The 22,848-nt window shown below is 33.6% G+C and overlaps 1 protein-coding gene across 4 annotated transcripts in view; it reads right to left on the bottom strand.

Moving 5' to 3' along the window:
• The window catches only part of Eip63F-1 (Ecdysone-induced protein 63F 1), a 122,702-nt gene that overhangs the window by 16,196 nt on the left and 83,658 nt on the right, over positions 1-22,848 (bottom strand). For all 4 annotated transcript variants that reach the window (XM_085813943.1, XM_085813942.1, XM_085813944.1 and 1 more), the window contains 2 exons: positions 18,138-18,174; positions 1,373-1,516 (listed from right to left, as the gene is read on the bottom strand). In XM_085813943.1, the coding sequence (XP_085670069.1) occupies positions 1,373-1,516; positions 18,138-18,174 (181 nt within the window). The remainder of the gene's footprint in view (positions 1-1,372; positions 1,517-18,137; positions 18,175-22,848) is intronic.

Raw genomic sequence — 22,848 nt, forward strand, 5'->3', positions numbered from 1 at the left:
TAAGACCCACGTCAATGTCGTAGTTAAATCCTACAGTATACTTGTGGAAAGAGTTTGGCAGAAGAATTAGAAATTGTAATTATTCAAATATCAGCGCTTTATTTGAGGCAAAGGAGTAGGACCCGCTTCCTTAAACAAAATTATTATGACAGCTGAATCGATGCTCAAAAGATGATTCGCTAGTTTGAAAATAGATGGACTGTCAAGCCAAATTTTTAAAAGATATACTGTATTAACTATTACAATATTTTGTGTCAAAATACTTTTGGCTTAGCATTAGTGCAATAAGAAAATGTTTAACGCATTTCGCTGTATTTTTATGGTTTTGTACGCTTGCCATATTACACCTGGCATTGGCAAGTAAAGCATCAAGAAGTTCCTTGCGATATTTTTGTCAAAACACTTTCGAGATCTGCTGTATAATTTATCCAGTCTCTTATCGTTAAAGTTTTTTGCTTGAGGTGGAATATATTGTTTTCTAGATAGCCTCTAAGATAATGATAAAGATGTGATAGTTAAGTTAATTAATAATTAAATTTATGTTGATTCTTTCCTTTACGTTTCATTTCGCCCCCTGCTCAATTCAGAGGTTTATGCAGATTTTGTGGTAATCGGCATAGTTTAAAGCAATGACAATAATCCTAATCGGTATAATTAATAATAGAAACTTGGTTATTATCTTCGCCGTTGCTGCTTGCTTACAAGAAAGGAAATAGCTGATCAGAACAGACGTGAATGTCTAACATTGGCACGGTTGTTAAATGATGTAAATTAGTTGCGCTTTGTCTTTCCGACCAATTGGAGCTTCGAGTAGATTTTCTAGAACCCAGTTAGTATACTGCAGGTTTTAAGCAAGCTGCTGCGTTAAGAAGACTTTAATTTGTTTTATTATTTAAATTAAACTCAACAACGGTGAAGAAATTAAGTTGACTTTAATATTTCGTGCTGCTTCTTTTGTCCACAGCCAGAATTTAGTACAGGCGTTAACTCGCCGACACATAAAGGGATACGTTTGACATAAATATTTTTTCCACCTATTGCGTTTGTGATACAGAATCCTTTTCTCTTTCTCCGTTTTCTTGAAGTAGCAACAAGCTTACATTTTATCTTACACGAAGGACTGTATCTTAAATTAGGATCTATACCTTCGAAATATACAGTCAGAGTTCTTATTTCTTCTAAATTACATTAAATTTAAAAATTCTTTTTCTTTTTTTCAAAGAATGGTGTCATGAAAACAAAATCACATTCTCGGGCGCTGTAATATATTAAGCAGAATTAAAGTTTTACTTTAGAATACTAAGGCTACTCTACAGCTGATAAGAAGAAATTAATGTAAAGAAAAGAAATAGAATACGTAGAATTGTGGTACCTCTTTCACTAGCTTGTTTGATAAGAGCTTCAACAACACAATCTTCCATTCGAATTCCTAAGTTAGAGAGCATTGTTTTCATTTCGCTCAAATTAACCCGTCCATCTTGGTTTTTATCAAGCATCGAAAATGCTGTCTTGAGCTCTGTAAGAAAAGAAAGAGTACAAGCTTATTTTCTTCGTTTGCTACGCGTATGTGCAAATATGCGTATGTGCAAAACTTCAAAAAATACTTTTTGATAAAAGAGGTTTGGAATTCGATTTCAAGATTTGTCAAACAACCAAACTGCATGATAAATAAAGAGAAACCGACAAACATAAACATTTTCTGGTTTTTTAATATTTGTAATGTGAACATGAGCCACTGGATTTTACAAAAATATCCACAAAAGCATCCGTTCCCTTAGGAAATAGTTCTTGTGTTGCTTTGCCATAATCAACCAATCTTTTCTAACATAACCTAGCCTAACCTAACCGACCAGAATAAAAACCTCGTGAAACCCGAATAATTAAAACAAGCCGTCTGCACAGGGTGTCTCAAAAGGTCATCGCCAAACTTAACATCTGGTCTGTCATACCATTCCAAACAAGATTAACATAGGAACTTGTGTTCGAAAATGCGAATGGCGACTTATAGAGGGCAATGTTTGCAGGCTTATGGAAGAGTGGAAAGTGTGATCATTTTCAGGAGAGGGCGTTGCAGTAGAAGGATGAATCGCTTTACTAACTCAGATCTTTATGGACACTTTGTGGAAACAGTGTTGTCGGACCTGGTGGTTGACGTCCCAGCGGCTAAAAGCCAAAAAATCTAGTTTCAGCATGATGGGGTGCCTGCACATTTTAGCTGCACTGTGCGGGAATACATTGATAACATATAATCTTGATCGCTGGATTAGCAGAGACTGATCAGTCGCATGGCCACCGCGATTCCCCGACCTGACTAGCTTGGATTTATGCTTATGGGGATACAGAAAGTCCATGGTGTACGAGACGACCGTAACATCGGACATGGATCTCGTCGCCAGGATCGTGGAAGCGGCGGCACGTATCCGTGACACACCTGCTCATTTTGAACAGGTCTGTGAATGCATGTGCTGATGTTGTGAAGTGTGCATTGTGGCGAATGAAAAGACTTTTGAACATCTTCTTTAATTTAAGCATGTTCTTTAATAAAAGTCATATCGACACCTCTTTCGACATCCTTTTTTCTTCCTCTCTGCGATTGCCGACTCTGGCCTCTAGCGGTTTACAAATTCCTTTGTAAATTTTGTTTGACATGGTATGACAGACGATTATGTTAAGTTTGGCAACGACCTTTTGAGACAGCCTGTAGATTTATCAGATAAAGTATTTCTGCGGCTTCTTAGCATGCCTTCGGGGTGTAATGGTCACTCGCGCGTCTTCGAGAGGTCCGTGGTTCGAGTCCTAACGAGGGTATTGCTCATATTTCATGTCTCCTGATTCGAAATAGCCTAATGTCTCTACAATATAAACTTATGAAAACATTGGGATTTATTTATATTTGAACAGCCTTTAATAGAGGGAAATTTTGGATTTTAAAAGCTAGACGTTTTGTAAAATCTGTGTCACATGATTGTAGATTTTGTAAAAAATATAATGCTAAAGCTGGACGCAAGATATCGGCTCCTCTTCCTGCTGACCGAGTGGAGAAAGCTCAACCATTTGAGGTAAGTGGCATAGATTTCGCTGGCTCTTTGTATTTAAAAGATGGTGCAAAAGTGTATATCTTTTTTGTTTACCTGTGCAGTGACTCGAGGAGTCCATTTAGAATTGTTATCAAATTTAAGTTCAGAGTGTTTCATTCAAGCCTTGCATAGATTTTTTGCACGTAGGGGTATTTGTAGAGTTATTTATTCTGATAATGCTAAAGCCTTTAAAACTGCTGATCGTGAATTAAAATATTTGTATAAATTATGTAAAGATGAAAAGGTTTTAAATTTCCTTGGGAAAAATGGGTTTGAATGGAAATTTATTGTAAAAGGTGCTCCTTGGTGGGGCGGATTCTGGGAACGTTTCGTAAGATCTGTAAAAACTTGTTTAAAACGTATCTTAGGTAAAGTTTCTTTATATTATGAAGAACTGTATACTGTTTTAGTTGAAGGTGAACCTGTTATTAATTCTAGACCTATAACCTAACTATGTATACAATGAACCAAATGAACCTGATCCTATTTCACCATCTCATTTTATAACTGGGTATTGCAATAGTTTTTATAAAATTTTCATTTTCCCTAAAATTAATTTTAGAGAAATTAAGTGAATATGGATATTTATTTCCGAAGAAATTTAAAATTTTTCTTCGTGGAAAGTCAGAGCTGTGCAAAATTTCTTGCAGGTGTTATTAGTAAAATATTTCCAAACAGAAATTTATGACTGCTACTTGATGAAATAAGAATATTAGTATACTATTGTATGCTACTGTGGATTTCACACAAAAATCTGGCTAATGAACTGTGCATTATTGAAATTGTTGAAATCCTTTTTTATACTGAAGGAATTATTGAATATTCGCTTAAATCTTGCAAAATCCTGGTAGCATTAGGGTTTATAACAAAAATCTAAGCATCAAATTAATCAAAATTTGAATTTACACCATGAGTTTATTTTAAATAAAAATTGCATTTCGAAAGACAATTTCATGCAAGGTCTCTCGTTATTGAAAATGCCAGTTTAAGATTCAATTATGCATAGCTTTCACTTTTCAGGTGGTGCGTCTTTCCTGCACCTTTTAACAATATTTAGTTTTACAAATAAATTTCTCTTTTATTTTCTCCCAAAGTTAACTACAGTAACTGTTATTACATAAAGAATGAATGTGGGTATCATATCTATTGTAAAAGCTTTCTAAAAACAAGTACTTGCTGCTGCATAAAGAATGATTGTTGACATAAGTTGGTATATTATGGTATAAAGGCTGAACACTATAATCTATTGTTACATTAAAAATAAATCATAGTATCGCATCTGCTGCTACTGTTAATTCCGCGTCTAACGAATGGAAAATTAGCTTACGAACAATTAGGACAGGGCAGAAGGCAATAAATGTTTTTTAAGCAATATTGATGACAATATCAGTTAATAAAGTTTCATCCAAATTTGACCAAAAATAGCTTGGTATCAGAGTAATAGGAACTCGAAATTTCCTAATGCCATCCTCTCAAGAGAAATTTTAAATATATTGCGTGCGTACGGTTTCATAACAGATTGAATGCACACAGGTCCAATGGCAGGTTAATAAAATTTATTTTTATTAATAGAAACACTTTTAAGTTCTGGAATTTTCCACAGAAATACTGTACGAGTATTTCTGTGGAAAACACAGAATATTACAGGTATTCACATGATCACAGAGTGCAATCAGTAGTTCCGCTTCAAACTACTAAGAACGTTAAACACAACTCAATGCAAAGCGCATCTAAATAGAAAGCTAATCCAATCTCACGCAGAATGAACAACTCGAAAGAATACTAACTAAACAACTAAGAGTAGATGCTCTCTCTCTCTTCTCTGGCCTTATAATAGTTTTCAACCGGCCACCGAGATATTTTTAGAACTTTCTGCTTCTCGAAATTATTGGAAAGCAACTGAGGGTCGAATTAAGGTTGCAGCTAATATACTGATGAATTACATTTATTTAATTACAATGCTCATTACGGTGATTAAAGAGACCGGACTAAAATGTCGTTAAATGGTCGCTTAATTTGGTGATTTTCTGCTATATTTGGATACAAAATAAGTCATTCAAACCCTTGCCAGTTTAGCGATATCTCGCCAAATAACCGAGATATCCGTTTACTCAATGTTAAATGCCACCATTCTTACTTTTCCGTCATAGCTTATCTCTTTTAGATTTTATGTTACGTTACACAGAAAAATAAAACAATTTCACATATAATTGCACTAAAATGATTTATCTACGTACAAAAATCGAAACAATATCTTTTTTACCAGTTTCATAAAAACGCTGGAGTCAAAAATTTCTAGTTTTATTCCGAAACTGACCTGATACTAACAGCGTAGTAACTGCCTTCGCTAAACAGCATTCAGGAAAATAGGTCAAAACAATAGGGTAATACAATAAATTCTGACTTCTATTTTAATAAATATAAAACATTTGCAATTGAAACTTGTGTCGCATTTACAAACTACCTTTAACGGAGCGTTGAAGAGAAATGTTTCACCGAAATTATGCTTTCGAGATATCACAAAACATTAAATCAAAAACAAAATAGACTAAAAGTAACTCTCGTACGATTCCGGAACAAAAGAAAAATAGTGCAAAGTTTTAAGTATATCAGTTCATACTTAATTCACACACAGTTCATTCATGAACCAGTCTTCGAAGACTATGAGCACTTTTTAATTGTGCATTAGGAATGAGAAATCTGAATATTTTGACGTTGAACTGCCACTGTCTATTTCTAATTTGGCAGAATTTGCCAATCTCTAATTTGGACGTGTGCACATATAATAGTGGGTTATGGTCAACGATGAGCTCGATACATGATCCAAGCACTCAACACTCGAACGCTTTTTAATGACCACACAACGGCATAAGCATCACGTTCAGTAGCCGACCAGCTCGGTTGAGCTTTTGAAAATTTTTGACTAGCAGAGCTAATAGGATGAAAATTGCCTTTGATATGTCTTTGTGATAAAAATGCACCAACCCCATAGAAAGTAGTGTCACACTAGATGGTGTATGGTCCCTCCTGATCTGGTGTGAGCAGTTTTGGTGCTTCAGATAGTCGACGTTTCAGATTTTGAAATGCTGTTTCCTCAACATCAGTCTCTTCTTTTTTTATCAACGGGCGAGCTATTTCTGCATAATTCTTTATGCAATCAAGATAATAGTTAAATAGGCCTAATGCGCTCTTTATAGCAGTCTTAGTTTTAGGGCTTCCTATAATTTATATGGCTCGTGACTTTTCAGGATCAGGCTGATGTCTTACAGCTCAGTTAAGACCTACACATTTTAGCTCTGAACGTGCAAAAATACATTTGTTTCCGTTCACCGTAAATTTGAGATAATTTAATGTAGTTAATACAGCATCTTTTGTTTTGATGTTTGTGATGTGAATTCCAATCTGGTGAAAAAATAACTATCAGGCTTTGCAAAAATCACTACGTTCTTTTAAAGTATCTTTCATCACTCTTTGGAAAGTAGCAGCTATATTTTTTAATCCAAAAGGCATCACCTTCCAACGGGAATGAAGTGTCTTGGAAAACGTTAAATCGCGACTTTCATCTTCCAAAAGTATCTCTCAGTAAACTTTTAAAACGTCTAGGCAAGTGATAATAGTCGCTCATCGAATCATACACGCTATTGGAAAATCAAAAGACTTGGTCACTACATTCAACAATCTGAAGTCGACGCATAATAGCATTTTGCCATCATTCTTAGCTACAGATACAATTGGTATGCTATTTCAGTTCCACTTGGCTCAATAAGACCCAAATTCTCTAATTTTTCGGTCTGTTCATCTACTTCAGGTTTCAAAGATTCCAGGAATATTATATGCCTCTTTTCCTTTCAGCTCCAACTAACAAACGAATTTTATGTTCATTAAAACAGGCTATTTGGATTTTACTACAGAACAAAGCAATAGGCTTAAGTAAGAGCTCGTACAATTCCTTTTGTTTACTATCCTCTAGATCAGGGGTTCTCAATCGGTGGTACGCAAGAGAAAAATAGGTGGTACGCAAAGAAGCCAAGTATTTTTAAGTATTAAATTCAAAAATTAAAACCCCAAGATCCTGATTGTTTTCTCTAACACTCGTAAATTTATGCGATCTGAGCTTTGTTCAAGAGTGGTGGTGGTAGTAGTACTTTGCAGTGGTGGTACTAAAGGTTTTCAGTTTTTGTTTAGGTGGTACGCGTTAGTCAAACCGCTGCTCTAAATGATTAATATCCACCACCTCGATGTCATTTTTCGTTGCTGCACAGTCCACTTTATTGGAGTATGATGAATTTCTAGAAACTCAGAATCCTCCTGAAAATTTACTCCTATAGTTTGTGGATTTTTTTTTTTTTTTTTTTTTTTTTTTTTTTTTTTTTTTTTTTTTTTTTTTACTGTGGAACTGGGGTGGATTATAGAATGTTTAAGTTGAATATATATAATTCAGTTTTCCAGGCAGAAAGTGAAGCGTTCAAACAAGCCTTATTATGGATTAAAAATACCTTGTTTATACCCACGTCTGTAAATATTTACACTGACTGCCTGTCACTTCTCCATGCGCTCTCCCGCCCAGACAATTTCAATCCATTAATTTTCGAAATTAAGAGTCATTTAGAAACTTTGAGTTCATATTTAAATATTAAGCCACATAGGGTTAAAACCCATATAGGCTTTATTGGTAATGAGAGAGCCGACAGCCTGGCAAAGCAGGCGGTCTCAAATGTCAGTGCAATGGATACTGAAGTAACAGGTTCGAAGAGAATTGCAATTCGAAGAATGAAAAAATATTACGTTAACAAATGGAAAATACAGTGGTTCTCTTCACCTAAAAACAAAGGATTTATGGAATTAATTAAAATCACAAATAAAATGAAATGTATGAACAATATTGATGTTAATCAGGTTTTAACTGGACATGGTAGGTTTCCGTTCTATTTCAACTATTTAATCTGCAGGAAAATAAATTATGTAATAGTTGTCAGGTTGATGGTGATGCTAGGCATTTCGTGGTTGATTGTAGTTTAACAGCCCCTATTAGACAGATTTTTAACATTACTGATTTTAATGTAAGTGTCATTAATTTTAAAGTTTTTAAATCATATTCTATTGCTCTAATGAAGTTTATGAATGAAAATAGGGCACTAGTATGAATCTTCTGTTAAAATTGAATTTTATGTTTATACGGGCTTTGATATCTGTGGTGTTTGTTCTATGTTGTGAATTTGTGTTTATGGATTTTTTTTTTTTTGTTTGTTTGTTTGCTAATCTGTAATTTTGTGTTAGATGTGCTTAATTAGTTTTGATTTAGTATTTTTGTTTGTTGTTTGGGGGTGGCTGGGTTACTGGCTGCCCTCGTTTGTGGAGATACGGGGCCCCTTTTTTTGAGCTATGGGGACACTTGTGTCCAGGTGGGCTGAAGGGAGCCTCCAATTCTTACAATTCTTACAGTTTGTGCTCGAATGAAAAATTTCTTATTCTGTTTACACGAATATGTCGTACACTACCATCCGGTAATTTAAACTTCACAAGAATGAGGGTTTATTCTTTTAATAATTTCGCCTGGACCTGACAACCTAACATATAGCTTGTTGCTAGAGTCTGATATAAGTAAATATACTGGATCATCATTTTTAAATACTTTCATAATTTTGCGACGGTTAAAATAATATGCATAAGATTCTTGTTTTCCTGCAGCAGATGAAGAAGCACGATTATCTGCTTTCTTTATTTTAAATTCTTGCAGATAGTCAACGGCTGAATTTGTAATGGTATTTCACCGGACCATAATGATTTTAACACGGCTACGGGACATCTAGTTTCATAACCGTACATGAGCGTAAATGGAGACAACCTGTAATGCAGTTTGGAACTTCACGGTATGCAAAACGTAGATAAGCAATATACTTGTTCGAATTAACAGGATTTATGCGCATTGCAGGATGTTTCTTCCGAGCTGTTTGATGCAGGGTAGTCTGTATCGAAAACCGAGGATGAGTTCCTATCCTTTTTTTCAAATTCTTGAGTCAGGCTGTCTGGTAAAAATTAGTACCTTGATCGTTACAAATCATTTCTGAATCACCTGTTCTCATAAAAGTTTTTAAAACAGCATCACAAGTAGCTTTAGCAGAAAGACTTTTCAAAGATATGACTTCCGGCCAAAATTATTTAAATTTAATTTAACTGTACTATTTTCTTGCGAAACATGGATAATACATATGTTTCTTCCTGAAGGCGGTGAAATTTCACTAATACTATCTATTTTACTTTATGAAACGGGTATGGACCGCGAATAACTGGAGTAATCGGAATTTTGTCCGACTGCCTTCAGTACGGATCCTAGACCGTCGGCCGCCCACGTGCATATTAAAACTGTCTGCCCTATTTTACAGAAATATAATATGCTTGATAATCATTTCACCGTCCTTAAATTTGGCCGCTCACGTACTGTGCACTATCTTGCCCCTGCTAGGATCGGCCCTGACTGCCTTTATGTACTATTTAAAATGATATTTCTCCTATATTCTACAATAATTTTCTACATCTTAGACAAGCTCGGCCAGTAAAATTCGGTAAAATGAAAGTTTAATCCTTTCTTTGGTTTTTCGCATGCCTAAATGATTTCCGAATATGGAATCATAAGCTAATTAAAGGACTTTATTTCTATATTTTTCCGGCAAAACTAATTATCGTATGTATTCGCCACAAATATTTTCTTTATAAAATAATAATTTGTCTCTTAAAAAGCAATTATTTGTTCCTGATTCCGCGTCCTTAAAAGAATTCATTAATGTTGGTTATTTTCTCTGTTCGGCCTTATTTATTCCACTCTTGAATAATCCTCTATTTTGTTTAGTCTCTCATCAGCCAGTTTCACAACAGAACTATAAAAAGAAATCACATTCGGAGTCGCTCTATTAACCTCAAGTTGTTTTTGTTTTTGCATTTCCGGTGCAGATTGTACATTCGGATATACGAACGATTCCACACATCTGATATAATTAAATATTGAACATTATGTATTTCAATGCGAAAAAAAATTATACCCGAGGCAGCTGTTTGGTCTTTTGTAATATATTGCAATACTTCTGTTGCTTCAATGACATACAAAATGCTGCATTTAAAATAATGTTACCCTTACTTTCTAAATCAGGAGCGTTCAAAATTGTTTCTTTCCGTAATCAAATCTTTTATTGCTTCTACTTGCTTGGCTGCAAGGTACGTAATATTCTTTTGCAAGGAATATAAATTTTCTTCCGAACGCTCGCGTTTTTGTAAATGCTTGTAATTTACGTTAGTAACAACATGACAATGGCATTCCGTACGGAAATCACGAGGCATGGAGGCTACTGAATCAGAGTTCAAATATTACAGTTTTTATTTAGGTATTTTTTATATTTTTAATCATTATTACTTTTTGTCTGCTATTTAGTCTCCTGTTTATTATTACAACTTAATTAAAAAATAATCTCTGAGGTTACTGAAAATTAGCAAATTATGGGGCTGATCTTTACAATATGGTAACTGTAGTTTGGCGACATTTTGGAGGCGATAAAGGTTACTACCTGGGACTTTGGTAATAATGTGAGCAGTACTCATTTCCGATTACGCATTATTTTGTGTGAGGGAAATGAGAGATCATGTGATATGTCATGTGATATTAATGGACGAATTACGGTTCTTTAATCGGAAAAGGGGGGGAAATCGGGAAAAAATCTGTAAATTTTGTATTTGCCTTTATTCTGTGTTGTGTGAAACAGTGTTCGTTAATTTTTGGATCCCATGGCCCTAACTAAAGTGAATTCGAAATGGGTATTTAGTGGAATTGAAAGGGGTAATAAGTGTTTCTTTAAGGTTGTACGAGATAGAAGTAAAGATGTTTTATTAAGTTATTTATTTTACCTGGTACCTTGGTGTGAACTATAAGTATGATTTTAAAGATCCTGAAACAGAAATAAGAAAAGTTTATCGGACACGTAATCAAGATTCTGAAGAAGAATAGGTAAGTTAGTATTTTTAATTATTTGAGGATATTACTTTTATGCATTGTTCTAAATGTAAGGTGGAAGTAAAGTAATTTGAGTAAACGTGCATGGAAATAATTTAAATATTTGACACTAAGTATTTGTAACCATTTGTAATGAAGTAAAGGTATGAATTAGTGACGTTTGTAATATAATAGATAATGTAGAGGTAAAAGTTTTTGGATATTTTATTTATTTTATACGGGGAAATGTTCATATTTGGAAAGGGTATGTACTTTTTCGTGATCAGGTAATTTCATATATGTTCTTTTTACCGGGTTTAAAGATTCAGAAAATTGTTATGTATTTTTGTGAAATTTTTCTAATTTATGAGAAAAAAGCAGTGTACATGGATATAGTGAAGAGTGTGCGCAATGCCATTTTTGTGTAATTCTGGGATGTTTTTTTAAGTAAAAATAAGTCGGCGTGTACATTGTTTATGTGTATGTGTTATTTTGAAAAACGCGTAAGGAGTATGGTATTGTGCACTTTTTCCCAATTTTGCAGTGAATATTTGTCATGATTAAGCAGTTTTGTTAGATAAAATTTCTAGCATAAGTTTAATTCGGCTAGTAGATTGTTGGAAGAAGTGTTCAGTAGATAAAAAGAAAAGAAACATGTCTTTACTTCGTGAAGACAAAATGGCGGCGGGGAAAAAAAATAGAGGGTTGCTGTAGGAGAGTTGGTCGGCAAATTTTCGCCAAAAAAACGCCAAGTTACCATAATGTAAAGATCAACCGTTTATGGTTTGTTGCGAGGCCAATGAAGTTGTCCTATTGGGAGGGTCGGTGTCAGAGACGGTGTAACCCGTGCGCCCGCACCGGACGGCAGAACTTAAGGACGGCAAAATTTTAGAATATAGGAAGGCAACGGGCGACAGAATTTAGGAACCATGAAAATTACACCCCGCAGCAAGAAACTTAGCGGGGGGGGGCGCATGCCTATTGCATACAAAACACGTCACTTGCTTAGTAGCTCAGAACAACTTAGATACAAAAATCTCTCTATCTAGAAGGCCCTTGTCAAGTGAGATGTCCGAGAAGGAAACTTTACTGCATCACTGAACAACTTTATTTCTCCGTATAGATAGGCCTTAAAACAAATGGTAATTACAACAGCTCACAGCTGGAAGATCAAATATTTGCAACTATTCAAAGTCTACATATGGAAAGACTGTATCCTTGAGTACCACACTTTTGTGTCCTTTTTAATTTCAAAGTCAGATAGGCAAGTCTGATGTGAAGTCCTCAATTGGAAAGCAGCTGAATTATTCAACTTAATCATCATGGATGAGTCTATATTTGTGCTGAAATCCAATAATAAGCGTATGGAAATTTGGATAAAAGAAGAACAGGAAATAAATGCCCAAAAGCCCAGTAATATCATTAAGCACCTCGCTTTCAACGCTGGTTAATGATGTAGGTTGGATTTTCTTCGACTTATAGAAACGAATATATGCCTTTTCAGGTGGTCTAGTGACTGTTCGAATTTTATCGGATGAAGTTCTTGATGTCATTGAGAGACTACAAATTGTATCAGTTTGAATGGGATTTCTGTTTATGGACAAAATTGCGCGTCTACATAATGCAAACCTGGGGAATGAGTATCTTTAAAAGCGAAGGAACTGTTCGCATGAAACAGCAATCCTATCCGCTTGACGTCGACTGCGTCAATTGGGACGTCCCTCGGATATGCCGTCTCTGCCCATGTACTTTCTCCAGTTGCTCTCAAAGTTCTGGAAAGTTCCATATTGATCGCTTCGCTATTGTTTACAACTCTGTACGTTCCATTTTCACATTAATATCAATTGAGTAATTTTTCTGCACCTGCCGATTTAATTGAAGGTATGGAATGTTGTGGCAGAGCAAGTATAAAGATCAAAGGTAGTCGTATCCCTTGTTGAGTTTCGTTTGCTTGTTTAACTCAAAAAAAAATTTTTGAATGCACAAAATCTGTTGATATATTTATTGTATAAATGATTATAAATGTAACCCAATATATTTTATTTACTACTTCTCCACTTAAACAAAGAGTTTTAGAAAGGATTTAGCCATTTGGCACATGAGATGAAGTAAATTACGTTAGATTACGAAATTATTTAAATCATCTTCATTTCGAAAACTTGCATTGCAAAAATTTGCTTAAAGATTTTTTCTGTAATCATTGATCAGGAAAATAAAAATAGGTATGCAAATATTCTGTTTTATTTTGAAATAAAAGCTAATGTTGTATTAAAATGTTCTTAAATTTGAATTAGTGTCTGTAGTTTGAATATGAATTAGTGTTTGTAGTTTAAAAAATTAATCATACCGATTCGCTTTATTAACATAAATATGTAAATAGCTACTGACAATTTCGTCGTGGTTTTACAAGCATTCTTTATGATACCCAATTGTAGAATTTGATGTCTCTTATTTTTTAATACCTAGGTTTCCAGTTTTTTACTAATGCTTCATTATTCATCGAAATTTTCACTGCTCTGTGGAACTTCTCTTTCTTTTCTTGACATTGTTCTTATTATTTATTTACTCTTAAGAATTATTACTAATGGTACTTCATAAAGATATGCTGCTGAAAGTATTTCCCCCCCTTACAGTGAGTCAGAACGAATGTGGAGTCAAATCTTTTAATAGAATAGTATGTGGAATAACGAATAAAAATCACTGCAGTTCAGAGACAGAAATAGATGACTGCAAAATGTGAGAAATCTATGTCTTCAAGTACGGCAGGCATCACAATATGTTTTTGTGTATGCCGCTTCCATAACATTTCTACAGTATAATAATTCTGCTTCTCTTAAAAAGTATTTCTACCAAAATGAATAAACTACTTAGCATTGCTAATAAGTGTTATTCCTACTGCATGCATGTTTTTTTAATACGAAAGTCTACATGATTGACTTTACTAGTAAATGAAATAAGCTGTTGGAAAGCCCTGCTGTAAAAAGGATATTTAGAAGGAACCACAAAAAATACATTAGGATTTAAATAAATTATATTTTTCTATCAGATCGCAGTCTCAATCTTAATGAGAACATTCAATAAGATCAATATAAATCATAAACAATCTATTTTAAATACAGTTGACTTGCGCTTCGCTATGTTTACAACTCTATACTTTCCCTTTTCACATTAATAGCAATTGAGTAATTTTACTGACAAATGCGGTTGAACAGAAAGTATATTGCAATGCAGTTTGCGTTTCTGAAGCATTTATATGTATTTTCTAAGTCTTTTGATAAAATGTAAATGAAAACTCTTATGTTTCTTGCTGCTTGCGTGATTTTGTTCATAGAGCACGCTAGAATGAATTAAATGTTGGATTTAATGTAAACGCGTCACAGTTTTAGTTTAAGTTCAATTGCTTTCATTTTTTGAAGCATATAATTTACTACTTGCTTTTAGCTTCAAAGTCGCATGTTAATTTTATTTAAATAAAGTTTTAATTAAAGTTAAATTTCATTTTTCTATATAAATCTGCATTCATTCCTAAAACAACATTTCTTAAAAACTGGCAAACTTATTTACATTATCCGGAGTATAAGGGAACGGGGTGTTAGGAATGTTAAATATTTGCAAAATAGATATTGTTTTTGGCAAAATTTGTGAAATTTTTTTGTGATTTGTTAAGGTTCACTGACAGTACGAATTGAAAATCCCAAGATTTTAAAAATAGTGAGAGTTGTTTATGTTAGAGAATTTAAAGCGCAGGCGCTTTTTCTACGAGAAGAATCCTATTCATTGCATTCTTTAATGAAATTGGAGTATGCCGAGAATCTATAACAGGGCATACATGCAGAGCCGGGACAAGGGTGAGGCGCTTGCCTCAGATGAATCACTAGAAGTTGCGCGCGCCAAATTGGCTATACGAATTCGAAAATTACTTTAATTATGCTTTTAAATTTGCCAGTTATTATTAGGGGAAATAAGCTTCGGCAACTTTAAATTAATAAAACAATAGGAAGAATTCCAAGAAAACCTGGAAATTAATGCAATGTGTATTTCGATGTCAAAAAAGGAATTTTTAAGATTTTCATTTGAAAGTTGTAAATAACTATATTATTTTTCTGAATTTATAAAGCTACGATTAAAAATGATTTAAGAATTATGTTATTTTGATTTAATACAGTCGCTTTTGTGTAATACAAACATAGCTATTTTGATATATATAGGGGCGCGCATTCACCTTTTTGCATCAGATAAAAAAAAATGTTTGCACGGCTCTGCAGACATGTTACTTAAACCGTTTACTACTGTTGATAATCATTTCAATCTAGATAAATCATCATTTCAATCTAGTTTTCTAGATTTCAATCTAGTCTTTCTTTTATTTCTCGACTTTTCCATTTCTTCAGAGAAGAAATTTTGCCTTATATTTCTGGAGACACTTATTTTCAATACTGTATAGAAATAAATTTAATTTGAAATATTACTTATGGATATTAAAAACTGCGACTTAACGTATTATTCTATCAAACTACGAAAATTATCAAAAATGAGCAGCTGGCGCCAATCATTCTTGTGGAATTTTGAAGGAACTGACGTCTCTTTATTTAATAAACAACCAGTATTCATCACACTTTGTTTTTTCTGCTTGATAGAAATGCTTTTATCGATTTCTACTATTTTGCCGAAAGCTCTGTTTAGAGCGCTGTAAGTACAAACTTCCCGTACGTAATTGTTCAATCAATTACTGCTTTGTCGGCCCTACTCAGGTGACTATTTGGTGTCCATTAATACACACCTTTTTCGATGGTAGATTCTCATAATTTAAAAAATAATCCATTGCTTGCTGTTCTGTAGAAACTAAAGTTCCAAATTATTTTTTTTTTTTTTTTTTTTTTTCAAAATGCAGGGTTATAGCAATAACAGTTAGTTTATATCTTTGTTCATGAAGACAAAAGGTATCTTATCCAGAATCAGTCCAAATTACATCTCAGTAGATGTTATGAGTACCTTGGTACACTACTCTTATCTATAATTACAGCTAAATCGCCCTGGATGGCGACAATTTCATAGTCGAGGGAATAGTATGTAAATACCTAAAAATTCAAATATAAGATTATTACTATATACTGTGCTTTAATTTTCCTTTTTATTTTTTAACTGAAATTATTATTACATATTTATTTAATTACAGTAGATAATAAAATGCCCGGTGGCGCAGTGACTAGCGCGTCGCGCAGCACCACCGCAGGTCCGGGGACCGATCCCCGGGCTGGGCAAGGTGCACTCAGCCTTTTATAAAATTAGTACCATGTTCGCCTGGGGACTAAACACCGCGGGTCTTGCTACAAGCTAACCACTTATCTGGGGCATATGCTCATGCACCCCGGGGCCCACGGTCTTGAAAACAGATATCAGGGCACTGCCAGCCAAGGCTCTGAGGGCTGTTTGTGTCGCTGAGTTTAGTTTAGCTTTTAGATAATAAAATATTTCAAGTATTTAAAAATCTAATGTTTCATTAGATTAATATCATGTATAAAAACTAATAGCCGAGAAAGTCTTAAAACGCATTAAATTTATTTGATTTTAAATATTATATAATTAATAAAATATTCAAGTGCACATAATCCTAAATTACTGCACACAGAAATTTAATTTTTGAGATTTTCTATTTATTTTTAAATAATTTTTAAAAAAAAAATCGAGAATAAATTTGCCTATTCGGGTTTTCTTTTCGATATTAAATTATTAATGAGCAACATAAAAATTGCGCTCATTTTGGTTGAAGTAGGAGGTTTTAATTGGACGCAGTCAACTCATTTTTTATTTGTTTCAGGTTATTCGTCCTTTCGCCAGTTTTTCTTAACAACTTCTTGACGAATTTCGTCATAACCCCCAACTTTTCTGCCCATCAAGGAATTTTCTGAGCATTTTTAACGTTTTTTAGCTACTTCTAAACATTCTTTTTCCTATATAGTAATTTTTTGGAATGAACCTTAAATATGCATCTTACCTGAAAACTTTTAAGGTAAGATGCATATTTAAGGTTCATTCTTAAGGTTCACTGATTTTTCAGGAATTTATATTTATTGCTTTTTTTTTTTCGTTATTTCATTTTTAATTTCAACAAATATCGTTGCTTTATTTTATCGTTAATTGCTTCTAAATCTGCAAATAAAAATTTCAATATTTCTTCCGCTGTTACCGTAGCGAAATTTTTCTACCTGAACACTCAACCATTATGCTAATTAGCTTTTATGCAGCCAATAAAAATGTCAGCAATTTCATGAGATTGTTTACTTTTCAGCTTTTAAGATCAGGAAAGAGTAACTTTAAGGCCCTTCTTTCATTACAATTCTGTAATGTGATACCATTTTGGGGCAATTTTTATTTTTCTCCATGACATGGAAATTCCGGCATTTAATAAAAAAGGGACTTTGTAATATTGAAGGTGGAGAACGCAGATGGTTGAATCCATAGGAACAGCGAGAATTTTGATGTCTTAGAATGCTGAAACGGCGATACAAATTGCAAATTTTTTGAACTCAGCATACATTTGAAATATTATAACAATAAATCCACAAATAAACGAATACTTTAAAATAAAGCATTAAAAGTAAGAGTGATGATCAAAAGAGATAAAATCATTTCTATTTCTATTAAATTCTATCATTTATTAGATAAGCAGTGTTGTAATCATAGTGTTGTAAAACTGTAAATTTTTTGAAAACTTCCATTTTACAGCCTTAAAGAAAGTAAAATTAATAGTAATGCATAGTTTGGAACAGAATTTCACAGTGATCTTGGTGAGAATATCATTTATAAACCTTGCGTATGACGATTATACAAAAAAAAAATCAGATATAAAATTACACCAATGCTCAGATGTACAGCAAGGCTAAAATGAAGTTTAAATATTTAAGAATCGATAAAACATTGGTTTATTATAAAAAGATTGATATTTACATATATAATAATTAGACATTTCGCAACTGAATTCAAGCAGCATAAGGAATTTATATTTTAGGCGTGCTTTTGATAACAATACAAAAAATTTATTTAAAGTATGAGAGAAAGATGAAGCTTAAAAAATCACTTACCATTAATTTGTGATTCCGATAAACCCTTATGAGCATCCTGAAAAAAAAAAGATTTTATATAATAATGACAGAAAATAATATCATAATTATACAATTATATGTGTAAAATTGTTGAATTTGCACAAGTTTGCTTGTGAATACTAGAAGCATTGTTCGTAATGATTTATATTGAATGTGGCTAGGTAACCAAGAAGTTTTTAAAGTATTTATTGCTCCTCTATGTAAGGGGAAGGGGAGCTAGTTTACCTCAGAATATAGTCTGCAAAGGCATAGCTTTTAAAGCCATCATAAATAACCTAACCTAACCTAAATGTGAATTTTTTCCTAATGCTATATATGGCACCAGATGCGTGACGTTTCTGATACAGAGGCAAAGCGCCTCTTTTCTTTTCACCACCCAAGACCTACTACGAGGAACACATGTCATGTGCTATTCCATCTGAGGCTCCGTAATATACTCCGTACTCTATAATGGCTCTAGGAAGTAATGCTTAAACAGTAGAGCTCCAAAATAACACTGTAGTATCGCAGTAACATAAATCTGTGCATTAGATAATCTGCGCGTTGTGTTTAAATGTGCACCAGACACATTAAATTTAAAATAAAGTAAAAATATCAATTTTACAGGGCAGATACACATATATTAATTATAATAATAAACTACACGGTATATAAGCAAGAGTTGAAAAAAGATTTGAACTTAACATATGCAAAAGATAAAATGTGTTAAAGTAGTAAAAACGATTTCAAATGATCAGAATAAAAGTAGAAGCATGTAAAATCTACTCGCTTGTTAATTCGAGATACCTAAAGAAATCACTAGATATACCATAACTGCATATATATTGTTCTCAAGTAACAGTAATTTTACTGCTTCCCTACAACTTCAGTTGTTGCATAAATTCATAATTAGAAAGCTTAAACAGTGTCTGCAATTCAGAAACAATATCGCTCGAAATAGACTAAAAACCCAAAAAACCTAATAACCAAATCACCAAAGTTGGAGATAAAACTTTATGATGCATCACAAAAATTAAATCAATTTTTTTCATGTCTACCATATATGTGTGTTTGATTATGGCAAAGCTTCGAGGGCTATCTGCCTAAAGGGGGAAAGCCTTCGTGGAGGACTTTTTAAGGGAAACTGGCTCGTATACACGTTACACATGGGGAAAACCACGAAAATGCCCATGCAGCCGGCTCGTTCGCGTGATTCGAACCTCGGACCGAATTACCAGTGTTCAGCGACTTAACCGCTCGGCCGCTGGTGGGCCATTCCTATCATATGAATGAAATAATATGGATCAGTAATTATAAAAAATACTGAAATGTTATTTTTATCGCAGCTATTAATTTTAAATTATTAAACTGTATTCTGCGAATGACGTTGAAAAAACCGTATGCTAAAATATTTCTAATAGGCCCACCAACGGCCGAGCGGTAAAGTCCATGAACACTAGTAGTTCTATCCCAGGTTCGAATCCCGCTAACGGGCTGGCTGCATGGGCGTTTTCGGGGTTTTTCCCCTGTGCAACTTGTGAATACGAGCCAGTTTCCCTTAGAAAGTCCTACCCGAAGGCATCCCCTCCGTTCCGTGTAATGCCTTAGGAAGGAACGCGTTAATAATAATAAAATATTTCCATTGTAATGTAAATGCGTAAGTTTTTGCAAGAAATCAGAGTACGTATAATCCCGTTGAGCATTGGCGGAAATTTTGGCAACGCTCGCCAATCGCTAATCTTTACTGCGAAATTCTAAAAAAAGTGGCACTAAATCATGCTAATTGGCCAGTGCTTAAATTGCGCTGGTACTTCTCAATTTTTAAGATAAATTACAATTCTAGCCGGAGCGCACCGGAGCCCTAAATAAGATAAGCTCCGGTAATTCTTTTTATAAAACTGAACCAGAATTTCAAGGAAAAGAAATTAGAATTCGTAACGCTTTAGTTTAACAATAAGCAGGCTTTGTAATACTCTATTTCCCTAGAAATACGAACTCATGAAAACATGAGACGTTCAAATAAAGTCCCCTCACTCACATGCGGAAACCTTACCCTTTAAGAAGGACAATAAATTTGGGGGTGCTTGTTTAGGAAAGCGTAAATTTCTCGCCATTGTATTTAGTGTATTGTTATCGATGATTACAGTTAGTTATCCTTGCAGGAAGAAAAATTTCTGTTTTTAAATGTGCGTTAAGAGACAGCGAGTACAATAAGATTGAAATACTAAGATAAACTGCTCAAGCATGTCCTATACATCGTCTTCCCATAGTATCCACTAATGTAACCAAATACGGGGGGGGCGAAAAACGTAACTAGCAACTTTAGATTCATCCTTAGGAGTCAGATTCAGGACTCGTTTTACCTCTGACACAAAACCGCGTGATGACTATAATTATATCAGCAGAGAGCTGTGGTCAAAGAGAACGTTCTCTCTCATCAAGATTTCCCTCATTTTTTGTTTCCACCCACTCATACCCTTACGCCTTCATTCTGTTTCTCCCTGTTTTTAGATTATCTGAGTTTTTATCAGCTGTACTTTAAGTATATTTAATTTTTGTGATGATAAAAGAACTTTTTTCCCCCTACGATCAGAGCTTAAATTAGGCTAGAGCCCGGTGCTTCTTAGTTTTTGTAATAAATCATAATTCTAGCCGGAGCGCACCGGAGCCCTAAATAGGAAGGCTGCGGCACTTCTTTTATGTAATTGAATAACAATTTCAGTAGAAATTTTATCTCAAATATTTTACTTTTAGCAATAAAATTATATTAAAAATCGTTATTAAATTTTAATTTATCTCTTTACATTTAAATTAATTTTAATTATTTAATTACTTTAATCTTTAATTATTTAATTATTTTAATAAATAATAATTAATTAATGATATAATAATTAACAATTAAATTATAATTATTGATTAAATAACAATTAATAAACATTAATAAATACCTATTAATTAATTTGATAATGATTAACTATTTAATTTTAAAATTATTAATAAGTTTAATAGTCATTTTATTTATTTATTTGCTCTTGTTCCTCTTTGCTGACGGTCTTCCATAGAGCTCCGACACTTCTAATTAGAAATTAAGCCCTGTAATTGACCAGTCAAACGGGATAACACGCAAGTCCCAAAATCAGCTTATACAAAGCAGTAAATTCAGAAAACGACTTCTAATACGCAGTTTTTTCTATTATTCAGAGAACAGTAATCCTCTTCTGAATAATGCCAACACCAATGATAGGGTAGTGATGAATTTTCTCAAAGAATGACAAAAATTCTCTTACACTATACTACATATTTTTTTATTAATTTATTTGACTTTTAATACGTCTGTTTTTTACAGCTTAGTATCTTTCCGATCTATTATAAAGAAACACAAATTTTAATTGACAAATTCTAGGCATATGCATAAGTAAGCACTTCGGAGCCAAACTGCGACATTTTCACGAGTCAAGGTTCAAACTACGTAAAGCACACATAGAATTAAAGATAGAGGTAAACTATTATTGTCTAAAAATAACCAATTAATAAATGAATTCCTTATTAAAATAATTAATAATCAATGAATCATATAATAAAATAATTAAAATGGTAAATTGTTTTAACGAAACAATAAAAGGGAAAATAATAAATAATTACTCAAAAATATTATTATTTAAAATATTTCCATCATACATTCAGTTTGTTTGTAATAAAATTCTAGAGAGACAGTGGCTTTGGATTACGAGGCTACGTGAGTTTGAGGAGCGATGCCGTTCACAAATTATCGAAAAGTATTTTTAAATATTTTCTTACAAGGCAGATTTTCTACCTTAACAAGTTGAGCGCCAAGCGTATTTCTTAGGCAATCCCGTTCAGGCCAAGCGCGCCGCTTAAAAGCGCTGGCATTGTAAGGCCGGAGATTCTTATCGCAGTAGAAGATAGTTTGCGTTTGGAACGTGATTCCTATAGGCATTCATTCACGTTACGCTCCAAGTCTGTTTTGTAAATAGTTACATTCTATGCAAAGATGTTACGAAGCCGAAAATTAGCACTACTGAAGTCCGGAAAGAATTAGTGCTACCCCTTACAAGTTGTGAAAAAGAAGATATTCCATCGAACAGAAATACAAGAATATCTAAAAAACGACAGCATAAACTCCAAAGAAAACCGGAAAAAGCCTCTGAAGTACGGAAATATTGTAAATTATGTTATGATAAAAATGCAACTGAAGCTGGTAGAGTAATGGCCAGAAAAAAGACTAAGACACTTGTTACAATTTGTAATAGCTGTAATGGAAAACTGTTTTATGCTTACCGTGTTTCAATGAAATCCATCAATCCTGTAATGAATCAAAGTTAAGTAAATTTTAAATAATTTTTCTGTAATTCCATAAAACAGTGTAAATTGTATAGTTATATATCATTTTACACGCTGTCAGCCAGCGGCGGTCGACGCGGTCTAAACGGAAAGTCTAGTATCAGCCACAGATGGCTGACGCGGCCTAAACGGAAAGTCTAGTCTCAGTCACAGATGGCTGACGCGGTCTAAACGGAAAGTCTAGCGTCAGCCACAGATACAGATGGCTGACGTGGCGCTCAACGTGTTAAACTCTCAGTACATACATACACACACATACACACACACACACACACACATATATATATATATATATAACAAAATACGATAGCTGTTTTAAAAATAATTGGCGACCTCAGAATGAACGATT

The sequence above is a fragment of the Stegodyphus dumicola genome, chromosome 3, assembly GCF_044657685.1.
Source record: "Stegodyphus dumicola isolate Sdum_Otavi_A_Nest chromosome 3, ASM4465768v1".
NCBI classification, from domain to species: Eukaryota; Metazoa; Arthropoda; class Arachnida; order Araneae; family Eresidae; genus Stegodyphus; species Stegodyphus dumicola.